Genomic DNA, 18,548 nt, shown 5'->3' on the forward strand with positions numbered 1-18,548 from the left:
ATAAAAATAATGAAAATGTTCCTATTCTGGATTTTCCTAATCAGTTATCCTACTCGAAGTTCTTAACAGGTGTGAAAATTGAAAGTCAGGCATCCAGTGATCCGATAAGCTACAGCAGCTTGGATGACATGTCAGGTCAGGACAAAAGAGAATCCGGTTTTAAATAAGGTATATTCTTCTTACCTAGAGATATGATTTCAAACGCACACAAAAAATACCAAATTACAAAGGGATTCTGAAATAACACAGACATGAGCACACTGTGGACACAAAGCGGCGTGTCAACATGTACTCTGTGTTGTCTTGCTGACACAGCTGTATGTAAGCTACAGAATCGGCCCCTCGGCTGTGAGAAGCTCTAAAAAACAACCAGCAATGGGAGAGGTCGGACTGACCGATTGCGATTTTGTGTCTAGAAATATTCCTGTGTCCATTTTCTTTTTTCCTCCCACATGTGGTTTCCAAAACCAGATGCAACATACGGCCGAACAACAATTCTCTCCATCCATTCAACATTACTCAATAGGCCGTATAAAAGATGCCTACCACCCACAACACTCTGTTTCTCCCAGCTCACAAATCTCATGGAGGACAGCCGAGTGGGAACGAGAGACGCGAGACATAGATCATCTGGCCTTTTTTCACTGCTGGCATTCAAGGGAAGCCGAAACTGCAGAGTGAGTCAGTGAGAGCGTAGAGCGAGCGAAGCGGTGAAAGTAAAAAGCAGAGGAAGACGTGGTTGGATGTGAGTCCCTGTGAGTCCCTGTGCTCTCCTGGGACCAACGCTTCTTTGAATTATAGTGCAGCCGGATTTGGTACCTGATGGAAGATGTATAGATAGGTAGAAATGAGGTAACGCTGTCAGGCATGACTAAGAAAATGACTACCATTGATGAAGAATTAATGAATGAGTTTTCCTTTTTTGAAATGCCCGTCCAGCAAACGTTGGACTGGTGCTGTGCATATGTAAAACTCTACGTCCTCTTTGGCCCCTTGTTTTTGTGTCTGCGTGCATTAAAGAACATTATGTTCAGTGGAGGTGATCCTCTGGCCGTGGATTTTGTGAATGACATGTTTGTGACGCATGTGCTGTGTCATTAATCTGGGTGTAATCACTACATCTGTAGCCCCTGTGGGGGTTGCTCTCGCCTCTAATCCACCTCTTTATCCCGGCATCTTTCTCATTACATCACTCTGACCTCTGCAGCGCCAACAGCTGGTCAAGGCTGTTAAACAACAAACAGTACTTGCAGTCAATCAACACACACCATGTTGGCTCTACATAATTTATGAAGTCTAGCATTGTACTCCAAATGCTATTGCGCAATAAAACACTGGATAATGGGGTTTCACTTAAAGATCACTTACAAAGAATATGAAACATGAAATGGAACAGCTTGAAGCACTTCACTCAGGCATGTAGTGTAATAACAGGAATTGCTCTATATCCATAGTCATAAAAAATGTATAGATCCAACATGTTATCCTGAAAAGGTTTTATAAAAACATCATAGATAAATAAGAATTGCATAAAATGAGCATTTATATAATATGCTTTAATGTCTGAATCATTCATTAGAATGACAAACAAGTCATAAATAAATAATCGAAGATTACCAAACAATAACTAATATTTTTACAAAGATAAAAGGTATGGTTTTCTCCAACTGCGGAGAGGAGATAACGCTGCATGAAAAGTGAGATTTTCGTCCCCGTAAAGGGACGAAGAAAACAACGCTCAAGGCGACATTTTGACTGAATCAGCAGCCTGCTGACTCAAAACTGCAGTAAGAGACACTGCTTTGGGCTGCAAGTTGCCAACAGTCTTTACTACAACAGAAAAAAGCATGGATTTATTTGAGTGATCTAATTAAAAGTATTAAGCAGATTTTTTCCCCTTTGTGACATTTTAAGAAACAGTATTTAAGGACTTACATTTGTAAATTATTCAATTTGGCTGGTCTCAAATGTAAGACACCACTGAAACTAATGCACCAGCTTTATTTGCCCTCCACCACCTAATTCCTACTAGACAGACCCATTACTGTACAAAATAAAACAAGGATTTTGTAATCAGGCCTCATCAATGCATTGGAAGACTTCATCAAGTGTCCACATTTGCATATCACATCCTTGCAAACGAGTATTTGCATTATTATATGTGTGCAATGAAGATTTGCTCCAATACATTTCTGACGCCGTCCATCAACCAATCCTGTTACGTTTAAGGCACCGCTGCTGATGGCATTTAATGATTACATGAAACAAGTCATCCATGAAATGAATTCCCCAAATAGGAATATTATGACCGCGGTTCTATGCGCTGTATCTTTATGTGTGGCCCTTTTGCAGAATGGATTTTGTGAGGAGGTCTGTTTTACCACATCGGAAGCGAATTATGATTAACAGCTCCTCAGTGGTAACAGTTTACAGTATCCTTAAATTATCTTAGACATTAAATAACAGTTCACATTTGAGTCATATTGGATTTTAAGTCAGATTCATTTTTTGTTCTATTTTCAAAGATACTATCATTTATAAATGCATTAGATGGAGGTGGATCTTGTCACAGGGCTAATTAAAAAACTGTAAATAAATAAGACACCCTGCAGTGTAAATGGAGACAGTGACGTTTATCCTTTCTCTTCTTTAGCCTGGTCTTTCAATCAAACTATTCATATGTCAATCTTGGCTTTATTCGTTTATTAACATTGCCACCACTTTGTTAGACAAACCAGATTTGCACAATGGGGGGGGGGGGGGGGGGGGGGGGGGCATTATACAAACAGCCTTAATATTCTCTGAGTTTCCCTCTGAGTGGGAATGAACGCTCACGATCTAGCAAACCAACCAGCTCGCATTCAGGTGGGAGTTTCCCTCCATCCATGTGTAGCTGTATGGACGTTAGACCTGAAGCGGAGCTGCATGAAATGAAAGAATATCCTCATCCTTGTCTGTTCAAGCATTTTATCAGCCGCATTACAGCAGCAAGCAGCTGGGAGCCTGTAGCTGCTCGTGAATATTTGATGGGAGAATGGATCGTCTCCCCGGCCAGGTCGAGTACAGCGTGCAGACTCAATCGCACACACACACACACACACACACACAAGGTGGTACAGTTTCTCTGCCGTTCCACAGACTAATGCCAAGAAGGTACCAATGAAGATGGTATTAGAGTTCACTACTGCTGATGAAAAGAGCACCAGAAAGTGAAACCTTTTCTCCATGATCTCCATTTCTGAAATCCTGGGGAGAGACACTCAAGCACACACAAGGGAAACTCCTCTTTGTCAAAGGAATAGAGGGAGTTAAAGTCTAGGATGCCTAGAAATAGAGTGATGTATTGATACAACTGTCCATTCATTCATATTCAGCTGTGCCACTGTTTACACTGTTTGAGGATCATTTTTGAGTATTTATAACAAGTCGTTTTAAGGTTTGATGGTGTTGTTGAAGAGAGTGGCACGTATCTGACCACAGTGTCAAAAAAGGCGCTAGGTGTAAACCTTTGCTTACAGTTTATTGAAAGGATACTATTAGTATGTGTGTTTGTTACAGTGAAAGCCACTTATCACCTAATTCATTTGTTAAAAAACTGTACTGAAATACTAATGCAAATTTAAACATTTGAGCCCTCCTGTAAACCTTAAAAAACAATTTATACTGTAGTTTGGTGTGATTATAGTTGCCCTTGTATAGTAGAAATTAATACATCAAGCAAGATATGTCTGATGCAAAAAAAGGTCTAATTCCAGGTCTTTGCCGGTTCCGTTAATGGCATAAATAAGTTTCTGTAACTCTGATACATCCTCCTTCCTTTTCCATTAATCTCAACTCCTCAACTCCACTTCAGCCCTCACACCTGCCAATGATTTTTTTCCTCCTTATCTTTATGGTATTTATCCTATTGGTGTTCTTACTGCCATTAACAAATGCATTATTTTCTACTCACTCTTCTCTCGTCTATTTATCATTTCCTCCTGCTCTTCTGCCCTTTGCCAGTCTGACTGATCATCAGAGATAAACTGCTCACTGATCTGCAGGATTTGGGGGCGTGGACTCTGTAATCCATACAATTCTCCCATGATATAATACCCGAGGGAGGGGCTGGAGGGAAAGTGAGATAAGAGCAGCGTAAATGGCAACGAGGGTGTACTGATTCCTTGTGGACACTGTCCCTTTAACAGTATTTTTAGTACGTCAGATGACAATGGTCACTGGTGGGGTAAAAAAGACAGGGAGGCTTTGGGGACTTATGCTGTGTCCTGGTGTGATGTGGAGCGAGGAAGAGAGAAGGCAACGTACAAACCGAGCTCCCTTGTGACACACAACGCACTAAAGTAAAGGCTTGGTGATTCAATCAAGTTATCAGTCAGTCAGTTACGTTGTTGGTACATTTATTATAAAGTATGTGACATTTTGTTTAATAAGTCTATAAAAAAAGTCTATAAAAAGTTTTGAGTCAACTAATTTCATATTAACTGTGTGAACCAGTGTTATTATTGTTTTAATTTGTTTTAATACACCTAGACTTAAATGTCAATCAACATGTGAACTGTAATTGCACTTATTGTTTTGGGACATTCCAGCGGTCTTTTGGTTCCTTTTGGTAGACATTAGTGTAATGAGTGAATATTTTTCCTTTCCTCTGCGCAGATATGTAAATTTAATGATACTGGCAGTGCGTGTGATCAGGTTACTGTGTATAGATTACATGGTGACCCTGCCGATACACCTCCATGCAGGCTGCTGCTCCACACAGCTCGGGCTCCACTGCAGAGATAACCATGCCGGGGAAAAACTGCTTTCCTTTCCTCAAGGGTCAACGCCAGAGGTTTGTCTCTTTTTGAAAACTAGTTCCTTAAACAAACTACTTTGCCATTTGTTTGGGACTGTTGAGTTGTTGTTGTTGTTATCGTTGTTGCTGAAGTTGCAGTATCATCCATCAGCCATCCAACGGCTGAGGGAGTTAGAAACTGCTCGCCAGCATTACGCTCCAGTGTGTGTGCTTAATTAAAATGAGAGAGCGAGATAAGCGCTGCCTCTGAGCTCTGTTTGTTTCAGTGTGTACGTGCATGAGGAAAAAGACAGAGATGAAGATGGCTATGCGGGGGCTGGGAAACGGGCTTGATCGTGCACAGAAGAATACAAATGCTGTCTAATTGCGGCGTCTTCCTATTGGTGCACGGCTGAGTGGGCAGAGAGACAACACTGCTGAGAGGAGAACCCCAGAGGCACCTGCAGTCCGATGGGACGTGCCCTCACGTCTGCATTTATGTGTTGGAAAATGGGATGGAGGAATAAATCAATTTTCAGATTGCATTATAGAGTGTTTTTTTCCCTTGGCAGCAAACTGGCCTGATGGTTATTTACGTTTGGCTTTTTGGAAGCAGGTCCAGGATTCAAAAGACTTGCAGGTCTAAAAATTTGCGGGACTTTGTGCAGTAAAACCGGGGTAATGATTCTTCAAAAAAATGTAAACTGTAAGCAGAGACGATCTTAGACAAGCGTCAGGGCCTGCTGTTACACTTACGCTGTTCAATCATACCAAATACAAGCCTTCCTTATCCAGATGTAGAAGCAAGTGAATGTTATACCGTAACTAAATTACTACAAGCTTCTGGTAATTAAAGATAGGCTTTGTATCTTCATCAGGGCTATTCAATCACACCACAGAGAAGGAAGCAGAGTGACTGATCATAATCATCCCTTGAAAAACCTACTAAATTTAGTGTTTTCTTTTATTATATTAGAAAGTCTTTGGGTGAAGATTTTATTTCGGGCCCCCGTGTGAATTTACTCACATGTGGTAAAGCCAGACAAAAGAAACCCTCGGGTGAAAGCCGTTTTAATATTTATATTGTTCCAATGAGCACTTTGAATTATTTTCAGTCCTCCATACACGTTCACTGCCTTCATGCATGCAATTCATTTTCGGAGTTATCTCTACAAGTGACACAGTACGTGATGCTTCAGTTGTGTGAGCGCAGGATTTCAGTCTAGTCTGGCGTTATGAGAGGCTGCGTGGGAGAAAGTGGATAGCGACGCTGGAGATTTCAGTTATGGCATTTTTACTGACAAGCGGGGAGAGCTCAAAAGAAAAGAACATGATGGTGCCGCATCCGGTGATTGCCTGCTGTCCTACAGTGTTACATAATATTGTTAACAGACTGACACAACTCACTTGTGGAAGCTTCTATCCTCCTCCACAGCTACGTTCTGTTTGTCAATCAAAAACATTATTATTATTACAGTATAATAACATCAGAAATCTTCATGATAAATTTATATTGTTAAACAGCGGTTTGTACACTGGGCTTGTTTCTTGAACAGCAGTTAAATCTCCCACCAATTCATTGGTCTATGGTAAGGACATGAGGCCTAATTTAAATATTTTGTATCGTTAGGATCATCATTCATTTTGTCTACCAAAAACATTTCAATACCTCGTTACGAGGATGAGGGAGACATGAGTATAGTCTGAGATTACTGAAAGCATTTCCGGACCATGTAAAAAAAAACGAGAGAATATTTCCCCAGATGGAGAGGACTGTTTCCACTGTATGTGTGTGTGTGTGTGTGTGTGTGTGTGTGTGTGCGTGTGTGTGCGTGTGTGTGCGCCTGCAATGGAGCCAAATCTGGCGCTTACGAAATAGATACCATAGCAAGTCCGCCTCTCACACATCACACGTGACGTAACTCTCCCACACGCCCGCACACACCACTTGCTCTTCATCCCTCCCACCCTTTTCTCTCTCACGCTTACCACACATACTGAATAGGAATTCATCTACTGTGTGTGTAGTGTAAATGTGTAAATGTGCATGTGACTATGGGCCGATGGAGAAAGGGGGATCCGTTTAGAAATTCCCCCCAAAAATTCCATAATTCCATAATTGAGAATATGAATAGTTTTCCTTTTTTTTTTTACATATTTAAATGGTTACATGATCGTGGGATCTTACTTCAAGACTCAGTCCAGTGTCAAATATAAGTCTCTACGTGTTTATTTATCTGTTCTGGAGCCGGGAGGTGAAAATAAGGGAGCCAGCAAGTTGTTCTTATCACTTTGATAGTGGCACACGATAAGATTGCCAAGATTGTCTCTTCACATAGCATCGACTCGGTAGAAAAAAACTCTTGTGGGAGAAATGCCAGCGTAAGAAGACAAGGTGAGAAGAGACAGGTTGTCCAGACTGAACTGGAATCTTTGTGGATTGTGTCCAGCATATCGTGGATGCAAGTGGATGGAGAAATTAGTAGAGCTGAAACCGGCAAAGTCAAGGAAATTCGAACAGGAAATTTTCTGCAAATTGTGTTCTACTGACTCCGGAGGGGACAAATAAATCGCACCTGTCCCCTTTAATTTCAGATTTCCGTGCGTGATATATATTGTGATCACCTGTCAGATACGGCGCCTGCGCAGTGGAGCAGGAGGCGGAGTGTGGATGCTGGTCGCTCTCTGTCTCGCTGCCCGGTGCCCTCCATCCCGCGGCGAGCGCACACACACACACACACACACACACACAGAGCGAGAGAGACAGACACGGACAGGGGGAGATCCGAGGAGCGATGGGCGAGGATAGGGGAACAGCCCATATGCTGTTGATGAAGGTACAACTCCCCTGCGCTTTTCACTGGAAACACCGCGCCGCGCGTTTTGACATTGTGGCCGCGACGGGGTGAAGGATGCTCGGCTGCATGATGGGAGGGGATGAGTAGCGGGGGGGGGGGGGATCAAATGGTACTTCGTGACATGCCACCGATGACATATGGCTTCCGCTGTGTTTCCTCGCTTCGTGTTCAGGAATGTAGGGATATTTAGACTTGGTCCGATATCGGGACACGCACGCGCTCAAGGGCACACAAGTAGGTGATAACGTGTTGTGGGTTTTTTTGTGAGGGGGGTTGATTTATCTTGTATCTCCACCCTATGCGGACTAACGTGTCATCGGGTATTAGAAGGTTTCGGGCTTAATGCACGTTTCCGTTTGATCCACTACGGTAAAACACTGTAAATCCATCGGATCCACTTCACCGCCTCCGGGTTCACCATCGCCAGCAGCACTGCGCACACGCGTTTATCCCCGCTGCTTCATATCCCCAAAAATCATAATAAATCATATCCCCAAAAATCATAATAAATTTAATGTCTCCCCCCCCCCCCGCCCCCCTACCCGGATGTGCCTGCAGTTTCTCCAGAGAGCGCGCTAGATTTCCTGTTTTCTCGTCTCGCTGCCGTACAACACGTCCCGCTTGATATTTGTCATCAGCACCAACGCTTGGTGCTATTTGGGCGATGGGTGACATCACAGGACACTGTTAGCAGCCAGAGACCAATCATTTGACGATATTTGAGGTTGGAAGGAAAAACAATGTAACCCGAGAATTCACCTTGTGTTGTCATTCCAGTTGTGTTTGTATAGTGCGTCCATCTGGAGAGCTTCATCACTCTCCTGGGTTACACAATGACCAGTATTGCAATGTTTGCTGAATGGGATCTCTGAGCTTTGTCCATAGAAATGATGATCGCATTCACCTAAATGGAATGTGTTTTGAAGTATGCTGTTTAAAGATGCAGATTAAGCTGTGTTAGCCGACATGATAATATGGATGTGGAGTTGTTATCTATCATAATTATGTCTTAACACAGATAAACAGCATCGACAACTCACCTCAGACAGTAAATCAGTTGATTGGTAATATTACGTTTCCTCTGCATCCGCTATACTTTCCACTCGTTTTTTATTTTGTTTAACAGACAATTGTATTGTCTCAAACAGCGTGGTTTACAGTTCCTCCTGCTCTCCTTCATCACACCTCCCTCTCGTCTTGTTCCCTGTCGTCTCACACTTCCTCTCTGTCTGTTTCTCTTGCATTTAGGAAGTCTGATGTAGACGCTGAGCCAGAGGAGAGCCCAGGGAGCAGCAGCAGCAGCAGCAGCAGCAGTGGGGCTGTAGATGCCCTCTCCACAGCTCCGTCACCAGCCCCCCCTCAGGCCTCCCAGGGACTGGCAGGAGAGAGAGGAGTCAGCTCCTGCTCTGACTCCGACAGCCCTGTAGATTCCAGTTCCTGTGAGGAGGAGGAGGAAGACCCAACTATGTTCTCCTCCAAATTCCTTAGTGGGGCCAACCCACTCAATGCTGTGTCCTCTGCTGTGAATAAGTTTGGTTTATTTGGAGATGATGGGGATAAGAATAAGAAAGCACCTTCACAGCAGGGGGCTAAGCCTGGACAGCAGCCCGGAGCAGGGCCAAGCCTAGGCCCTCAACAGCAGCAGGGAATACAAAAACCAGGCCCTACGGAAAAGGGACAGCCACTCCCTAAAGAAGGGTCCCCTCAGCTACATGGGAATGGAAAGGCTGAACCTCCAATCAAGCCTGGTGGGCAACACGTCGCTCCAAAGGCAGGAACACAGCCTGAAGGTCCGCTGAAAGGAGAGCCTCAACAAAGTCAAACTAAGGGCCCACCACAGCAAGGTTCGCCTAAACCTGGAGCTCAACAACAGATTGGGAGGAGTGGCGCTCAATCAGGTTCTCCAAAAGCACCACAAAAGGTTCCACCTGAGGCTGAGATGCAACAACCGGGGCCTGCTAAGACTGGGATGCAACAACCGGGGCCTGCTAAGACTGGGATGCAACAACCGGGGCCTGCTAAGACTGGGATGCAACAACCGGGGCCTACTAAGACTGGGGTGCAACAACAGGGGTCTGCTAAGACTGGAGTGCAACAGCAGGGGTCACCCACAATTGGACAACAAAGCTTTAGGGATACACCCCAACAGCAGTCCTCAAAACGGCCTGAGTCACAAAAACAAGACCCAAGGGGACCCACTGCACCTGGCATGGACAGAGCAGGATCTTCAGCACCAGGACCAACCAAAGCTGGATCTCAGTCAAGAGCAGTAGTTAAGTCCCTTTGCCCAGTGTGTAAAACAACAGAACTCAATGTACACAGCAAGGACTTGCCTAACCATAAAACCTGTTCACACTGTAAAACTGAAGTGTGCAACCTGTGTGGCTTCAGCCCTCCAGACTCTGATGTAAGTAAAGACTTAAATATTTGCTTATCATTATGAAGTGCTTTTTTCAAACTAAATGTTATGCCTTTACAATGTATATTAAAGTAACTTGTGCTATCAATATGGTTCACTTTGAAGGCAAATTATAATTGTGCTATTCACTGCATGTTAGTACAGTGCTAATTGTTGAAAGTGTGTTTGAATGAATTTCAAAATACTGATTTATATGCATTAATGTCATAATTGTCGTTTTTGTTAACAGGGACGTGAGTGGCTTTGTCTTCCCTGCCAGATACAGAGAGCTCAGGGGGCTTCTGAACAACAGGGACCCTCCACGAAGAAGCTCACACCTAACAAAGTCCCTTCTGCTCAAAACCAGACACCATCTCCTGCTGCACCCGTCAAAAAAGAGATGTTAGCACCCGGTTCACCCAAGAAGATGCAGTCTACATTGGCAAACGTTCCAGCCAAGGCTGACGCTAGTAGAGGTCATGAGAGTCAAAAACAGGCCAGCCCAGCTTCTGTTCATAAAAAGACACCTGAGACCCAGCATACATCAGGATCTCACATACCGGATAAGACTAGTCAAAGTGGACGCAAGCAAAGCTGTAGCCAACAAGAGTCAGGAGGATTATTTGGCCTGGGTGGCGTTAAAACTGAAGCTGCAAAGCCTGATGAGTCAGTAACTGGAAAGATGTTTGGTTTTGGTTCATCTATTTTCAGTTCTGCATCTACACTGATAGCTTCAGCTGTTCAGGATGAGCCTAAATCAACACCGCCTGTTTCTCCAAAAATACAGTCTGCAAAAGACAACAAACCAGCTACTGTACAAAAGTCAGCAAAAGAGGCACCACAGCAGGCAACGGCTAATCCAGCAAGACAGATAAAAGGAGACAAAGCTGCATTCCAGAGTCCGAAGGCAGAAGCAGCCGCCCACAGCTCTCCTAAAGAAGGTCCATCCACTTGTCCCCTCTGTAAGATGGTGCTCAATATGGGCTCGAAGGATCCGCCCAACTACAACACCTGCACAGAATGCAAAAGCACTGTCTGCAACCAATGTGGATTCAACCCGATGCCAAATGTCAAGGAGGTAGGACACATGCAATGTTAATTAACAGCTGAATTAATGAATGATTGAAGAGGGCGAGGAAGGAAAGTTCTCAAAAAAAGAATAATTCTTACACAAATCATCATTGTTTCCTGTTGTTGAGTTCTATTTTACTGGTCAGTGTGGTTGCTTAAGACATTTTAATTACATTATTTGGAATATTACACACAAACTTACATACATGAATAGCATGGCGATAATATTCCTTCGGATTCAGAATATGACATTTTTAAGATACCTGTTTTTCCCCTTAAAAAACGTACGTATACGGGTGGTATCTGTCTTTTTTTTTCTGGTCAACGTCAAATCCACAGATGAAAGTTACAAAGCCGTGGAGGCATTTTAATTCAGTATTCTCAGTGCCTCTGGTCTCGAAACAGCAAGACGGCTATGTGTCAAACGGTAGGCCACACAGGGCAGACGAGGAATAGACACACACACACACACAAATGCAACTTCACACACCTCGAGGTTCAGTTAGACTTAACACTTTTTGAAGTGAAAAAATAATGTTACAGATAACAGTTTTACTAAATTGTCACATATATCATTTTAAAATAATTGATTCAAGGTTTTTTGAAACCAGTTTATCAAACCATTAATCTCATTGGAATTGTCTTGCGCGGAATACCAGACACAAGGTAAATGGACATGACCTACTGATGCTTCAAGAACTTTTTACTTTTTAATTCAACCCATTTACTAAGCTACCTGGCCAAGGACTGTCCACGGCTACTTGATCTTATGATCCTCAAATATCAACTACTGCAGTAAATAATAGATGTAACAAGTATTATAACTGTGTTACAGGGTTCTTTTTGTGTGTAAGAGCTCTGCCCTTAATAGAATCCTCAGCTCCTAGATTCTCCATATCCTTTTACGTTTAAAATCTGCCCATGTATAATTTGTTTGTTTGTTGTGTGTTTTTAAGGAAAAAGAGTGGCTCTGTCTAAACTGCCAGGTGAAACGAGCTGCCAGCGGAATTGAACCTCAGAAAGACGCATCATTGGTCAATTCCTCATTTAAAAAAACTACTCAAGCACAGCCTGCACTACAAAAGACATCTGCACCGGGCTCTCCTCGGAGGGAAATATCTACACCTACTGCTCAATCAGTCAAGGCTGACACTGCGAAAGTACCAGACAGTTATAAACAGGCTTCCCAATCTCCCGGTCAGAAAACACCTCAGGAGAGCCGGATAACAGCTCCTCAGACACAACCAGACCAGGCAGGCCAAACTTCACAGAAACAGAGGACTGTCACAGCAGTCACACAGCAAGAGTCGGGAACGTTTTTTGGCTTTGGTGGCCCTAAAACTCAGGTCGATGCTGCAAAGCCTGCCGTGACCGGAAAAATGTTTGGTTTTGGTTCCTCCATCTTCAGTTCCGCGTCTACTCTGATAACCTCAGCTGTTCAGGATGAGTCAAAAACTACACCACCACTTTCTCCAAAAATGAATGCTGCAAAGGACTCTAAATACCACACTGCCAAGGAGGGCAAACCAGAACAACCCCAGCAAGCCAAGCGTTCTCCATCAGTACAGCCAAAAGTGGACAAACTTCTATCAGAGCAGCCAAAGAAAGCATCGTCTTCCCCAGTTGATTCAAAGGCAGTCCAATCTACCTGTCCTCTATGTAAAGTCGGACTCAATGTGGGCTCTACAGATCCTCCCAACTACAACACCTGTACAGAGTGCAAAAGCATTGTCTGTAACCAATGTGGTTTTAATCCCATGACAAATGTTAAAGAGGTAAGATAAGAGCATTGCGGATTACAGAAAAGTGGTTGTGTTTATTTTTACTGTGATTTATATGTTGTAGTATGTAAAGTAGAAGTAAAATACTTTGAACTGTACAAAAAACAGATCTAAATTTCATTATTTGACTTTTTTTCCAATTAGGCCAAGGAGTGGTTATGTCTCAACTGCCAGATGCAGAGAGCACTGGGAGCATCTCATCCTCCAGGAACTCCCATGATAAAGCGACTGGTCTCACCAAATAAACTCCCTGAACATCTCAATGCCACGAACAAAGACATTCAAACAGCTACAGAGTCAAAGAAGACCTCTGCACCAGGCTCCCCTCAGAGGAAACCACCACCAGCAGGGCCGCCAGCAAAGTCTGAAGTCATAAAGGGACCAGAAAGTCAGAAACAGGTCAGCCCAGCTGCTGGTCAGAGAATTCCAATGCAGGACCGTGCGACAGCTCCTCAGAAACCACAGGACCAGCCAAGTCAAACCGGACATAAACAGACTAACACTGCCTCAACTACACAGGAGGTATCCGAAGGGATCTTTGGATTTGGCGGTCAGAAACCTAAACCTGACAGCGCAAGGCCAGCGGAATCATTAGGTGGAAAGATGTTTGGCTTAGGTTCCTCCATCTTCAGTTCTGCCTCCACTTTGATAACCACAGCTGTGCAAGATGATTCCAAAACAACCCCACCAGTGTCAGCCAAGGTTCCTGATGCAAAGGCAACCAAACATCAGCTCGCTGAGAAACAAGAGGAAGGGAAACTAAAGCCCATGACTTCTCCATCTCCTCAAGCCAAAGTAGAAAAAGCTTCATCAAAGCCTACAAAGGATGCAGCTGTTTCCCCAGTTGTTCCCAAGACAGGCCAACCTACCTGTCCACTCTGTAAGGTTGAACTCAACTTTGGCTCTAAGGAACCTACCAACTACAACAAGTGCACTGAATGCAAGAAGAATGTCTGTAACCAGTGCGGATTTAATCCGAGGCCAAATGAATCAGAGGTAATAGCAGAAAAAATTGAATATGAATATAGATTAAAACCAAAAATGATGGCTAGAAGTAACAAAATGGCTGCCCATAGTTGAACACCAGAATCTATAAAGAGCACATCTTGACATAGTAGAATGTTTGCATGCTGGTGTTAAAAATTATATTTTTATTCAAATTCTAATGTTGTATTTCTTTTTTTGGCAGATAAAAGAATGGTTATGCCTGAACTGTCAGATGCAGAGAGCTCTTAGCTCATCTGAACTCGCAGGTCCTCCTTTGAAACTTAACAATTCAGCTGACAAAATGTCTCCATCGACTATGCATCAGAAGATAACCGCTCCCACTCAAGTGGGACCTCCAAAGAAAGAGTTATCAAAATTTAATGCACCTTCAAAGATGGAGACTCCACTGGTTGATGTACTTCAAAAGAAGGGGAGTCTGACACCAGGTTCTCCTCAGAAGAAGCAGGCAACCAAGACTGCCGAACGACCAGAAAGAGAAACGCAGGCTAGCCCTGCTCCAGGCCGGAAAACTCCTATAGATATTGGGGGGGCACCAGAGCCTGAGGCCTCAAAACCCACAGAGTCAGTGAGTGGGAAGATGTTTGGATTTGGTTCTTCCATTTTCAGCTCAGCATCAACTTTGATTTCATCCACTGTTCTGGACGAATCACGTACGACACCGCCAAGCTCTCGTAAGATGTCTGCACCAGTCTCACCCAACAGGTCTGCTGCACCCAATGTTTCTCAAAAAACTACACAGCCAGTTTCCCCCAAAATGTCCCACGCAGGAGAGTCGGAAATACTAGAGAAGAAAACTCAACTACAGCCACCAAAGGCAGCATCAACCTCAAGAACGAATCTTAATGAAAGCCAGGCCACCTGTCCACTCTGTAAGGTTGAGATGAACATCAGCTCCAAGGACCTTCCAAACTACAACACCTGCACTGAGTGCAAGACCACTGTTTGTACCCAATGTGGATTCAACCCAATGCCCATAGGCAAGGTAAGAGAATAAACAATGCATTATTTCTTAAAAACATATAAAATAATCTGTGATGTGTTTTTGTATTTGCAATACTCAATTCCAAAGCAGCATATAACTGGTTTACTGTTTTTTCAGGCAAATGAGTGGCTATGTCTCAACTGTCAGATGAAAAGAGCAATTGGAGCTGAACCGCCAGGACCTCTCACTTTGAAGTCTCAGACATCTACTTCACCAGCTGCAGTCCAGTTGAATGATTCTCCCAAACCAACCACACCTCAAAAGAAGGAAAGTACAGGCCCTGCTGTACTGAAGGAGTCTTCAGAACCTGCCTCACCCCAGAGAAAACCGTCACCATCTGTGCAGTCAGAGAAACCTGAAGCTGCTTCTGTACCATTGAAACAGACCAGCCCGGCGCGGAATCACAAAACACCACAGGAAATACAGAAGGCCGTTCTGAAAAAGCCACCAGATCAGGCAAAGCCTGCAGAGTCATTAATAAATAGGCAGACTAAACTTCAGCAGAGTGATGCCTCAGCAGCGACACAGCAGCAAGCAGGAAGTTTCTTTCGTTTTGCTAGTGGGAAAACTCAACCCGAACCTGGCAAGCAGGCAGAGTCAGCAACTGGGAAAATGTTTGGCTTTGGCTCTTCAATCTTCAGCTCTGCATCTACATTGATGACCTCAGCTGTTACTACTCCTCCAGTGTCTCCCAAGATGTCTCCTGCTAAGGAGATCAGGTCCCACACTGCCTACAAGCCTGAGCAGCAGAATACAGCAGGGTCATCCGAGAAGACCAATACACCCCCAACAGGACAGGCCAAACTGAGCAAAGCCCCACCAGAGCCTCCAAAGGCCACAGTGGAGTCACAAGTAGCTGTCAAACCAGGCCAATCTACCTGTCCACTCTGTAAGGTGGATCTGAACGTACTTTCCAACGAATCACCCAACTACAATACCTGCACTGAATGCAAGAACCTTGTCTGTAACCAGTGTGGATTTAATCCTATGCCAAATGAAACAGCGGTAAGACGAAAGAAAATCAATATATGTATCATGCAATTGTACTGTTGAAAGACTTAAAATATTTGAAAACATCCCTTGCTCTATATATACTTCTTCTCAAATCATGCATGTCTTCGCTTAAAACTTCCATCTACTTTGTAACTAGATTTACAGGTGCTGAAATATTACATAACATAATTATACGCAGATTCATTTATAATTAATTCACCATTTTTCCATGGTTTTCTAGGTAAAGGAGTGGCTGTGTCTGACCTGCCAGATGCAGCGTGCTCTAGGCTCAACACAGCTCCAAGGAGTTACTTCTGCCAACACCCAGATACCTCCAAAACCCCAGAGGAGAGAATTCATCAGCCCGGCTGAACCTGAAAAGAACAAATCACCTCAGAGGACACTGTCTGTTGCAACACAGCCGTCTACAGTGGAAGCTGACCACAAGCCAGAAGGTCAGAAACAGCCAAGCCCAGTTCCTTCTCAGAAGATGCCACAGGAGCCTCAGAAAATATCAGGTTCTAATAAATCATCAGACCAGACAAGGAAAACCGAACGTGAGCAGAGTAACGCCACAGCAGCGTCACAGCAAGATACAAAAGGCTTCTTCGGTTTTGGTGGTGGAAAAACTCAACCTGCTGCAATGCCAACAGGGTCTGCAACTGGGAAAATGTTAGGCTTTGGTTCTTCCATTTTCAGTTCTGCATCCACTTTGATAACCTCTGCTGTTCAGGACCAGCCTAAGACCACTCCACCAGTTTCTCCCAAGATGTCCCCAGCAAAAGGGATTAAATCCCCTTATCTCCAGAGGAAAGAACAACAGACAAAGCTTGAACAATCCCCTCAGACCAAGACACCACCATCAACACAGACTAAAGTGGACAAAGCTTCATTCCAGCTTTCAAAGGATGGTGCAACCTCTAATGCCACTAACAAAACAAGCCATTCTACCTGTCCACTCTGTAAGCTTGAACTCAACATGGGGTCCAAGGATCCACCCAACTACAATACCTGCACTGAATGCAAGAATACTGTCTGTAACCAGTGTGGATTTAACCCCATGCCAAATGTTTCAGAAGTAAGTGAGATTTTCTTAAGATGTTTATATTACTCATATTTATTCTGTATTATATCTACATTTTACTTCAGTTTAATTTGTAATTCAAAATATACAAAGGCGCTCTAAAAACATCATATATGTGGTGTACCTAATATAGAATCTCGTAAATTGCGCTGTACTATGATGTTATTGTACAAATCATTTCATGCTTAAGATTCTCACTGAAAATAATGTGGTTCTCCCCATAGATGAAGAATTGGTTGTGTCTGACTTGTCAGATGCAAAGAGCTCTGCTGGCAGCTGAATCTGTAGAGCCTCCATTGATGAAACCTCAGGCATCACCAAACAAAGTGTCAACACCTCTTGCTGCCCAGAAAGAGATTTCAAAGGACCATCCAATAACAACTGAACTACAGAATAAAGAAGAAAATAAACCTTCAGTTCAAATGGATGTCACCAAAACACCAACCACTGCCGCGTTACCTGCTAAAGAGACCCCAGATACTGTTTCATCTCTCACAGAGAAAAAGACTACAGCACCTACCAAGGAGGTTCCAACCTCATTTGCACCCATCGAAGAGCCGACAGCTGTAGTATCAGACCTCAATAAATCATTGCCTGCTCAACTCCCTCCTCTAAACGCAGATACTGTAACTTGTTCCCCAAAGAAAAAGGATATCATTTCACAGAGTTCGCCCTCGCGTATCAAACTATCAGAGAAGAAAGCTGAAATAGTCCAGAAATCAGCTGATAAACCGGTCACATTCTCTGATGATGTACAGCCCCCAAAAGCCCCAAATGGAGAATCGACCCCTGTTGAAATGTCCTTTGCCAAATCTGCTCTGCCAGCAGCCCAGGCAACAAATCAAAAAACAGGTTTATTCAGCATTGGCGGCCCTCAATCACAGCATGCTGAATCAAAAACAACTGAAGCGATGACTGGAAAAATGATGGGATTTGGCTCATCTCTCTTCAGCTCAGCATCTACCTTGATAACATCTGCAAATAAGGAGGAGTCTCGCACAACACCACCAAGTTCCCGCAAAATGTCTGCCCCAGCTCAAGTCTCTGGCAAGATGGCAACATCACAGATTTCTCCAAAGTCTAGTTCCCCGGTTTCCCCGAGGATGACCTCAGAAAAAGAAGCCAAACTGCCCCCTGCTGAGAAACCACATCCGGATATCATATCAGACCAAAGTCAGGAGGCCAAGGTTCCCCTATCAATACAGTCCCAAGTTAACAAAGATCCTTTAGAGCCTTCAAAACCAGAAGTCTCCCAAGGGGCTCCCAAAGTGGGGCAGTCTAGCTGTCCACTTTGTAAAGCAAAACTTAATGTGGGCTCCAAAGAGCTTCCCAACTACAACACCTGCTCTGAATGCAAGACCGATGTCTGCAACAAATGCGGATTTAGCCCTATGCCACATTTAGAAAAGGTAATTCAATTTCTTCAACTTTTAGCATTTGTGGTCACTAGACGTTTCTTATGATCCATCTTTATACATTGGGAATGGTAGTAGTCACATGTTTCATTTTTGGTTTCGTTTGGAAGAAAAAAAAGTATTTTAGAAGTTTTAATTAAAAATGAACATGTTCCCATGTCCTTTAATTAATTTAGTTCTG

At 43.6% G+C, this 18,548-nt stretch overlaps 1 protein-coding gene across 8 annotated transcripts in view; it reads left to right on the top strand.

Moving 5' to 3' along the window:
* Positions 1-7,444: 7,444 nt before the first annotated feature.
* Positions 7,445-18,548, top strand: part of LOC120808762 (uncharacterized) — a 51,630-nt gene continuing 40,526 nt past the window's right edge. For all 8 annotated transcript variants that reach the window (XR_013451123.1, XM_040161874.2, XM_040161878.2 and 5 more), the window contains exons 1-9: positions 7,445-7,614; positions 8,884-10,042; positions 10,284-11,111; positions 12,061-12,879; positions 13,030-13,881; positions 14,075-14,875; positions 14,993-15,880; positions 16,110-16,946; positions 17,177-18,361. Coding sequence is in view for 7 of the 8 variants with exons in the window: in XM_040161874.2 (XP_040017808.2) it covers positions 9,101-10,042; positions 10,284-11,111; positions 12,061-12,879; positions 13,030-13,881; positions 14,075-14,875; positions 14,993-15,880; positions 16,110-16,946; positions 17,177-18,361 (7,152 nt within the window). In the remaining variant the exon portion in view is untranslated. The remainder of the gene's footprint in view (positions 7,615-8,883; positions 10,043-10,283; positions 11,112-12,060; positions 12,880-13,029; positions 13,882-14,074; positions 14,876-14,992; positions 15,881-16,109; positions 16,947-17,176; positions 18,362-18,548) is intronic.

Source organism: Gasterosteus aculeatus, chromosome X, assembly GCF_964276395.1.
Source record: "Gasterosteus aculeatus chromosome X, fGasAcu3.hap1.1, whole genome shotgun sequence".
In the NCBI taxonomy this organism is placed as follows: Eukaryota; Metazoa; Chordata; class Actinopteri; order Perciformes; family Gasterosteidae; genus Gasterosteus; species Gasterosteus aculeatus.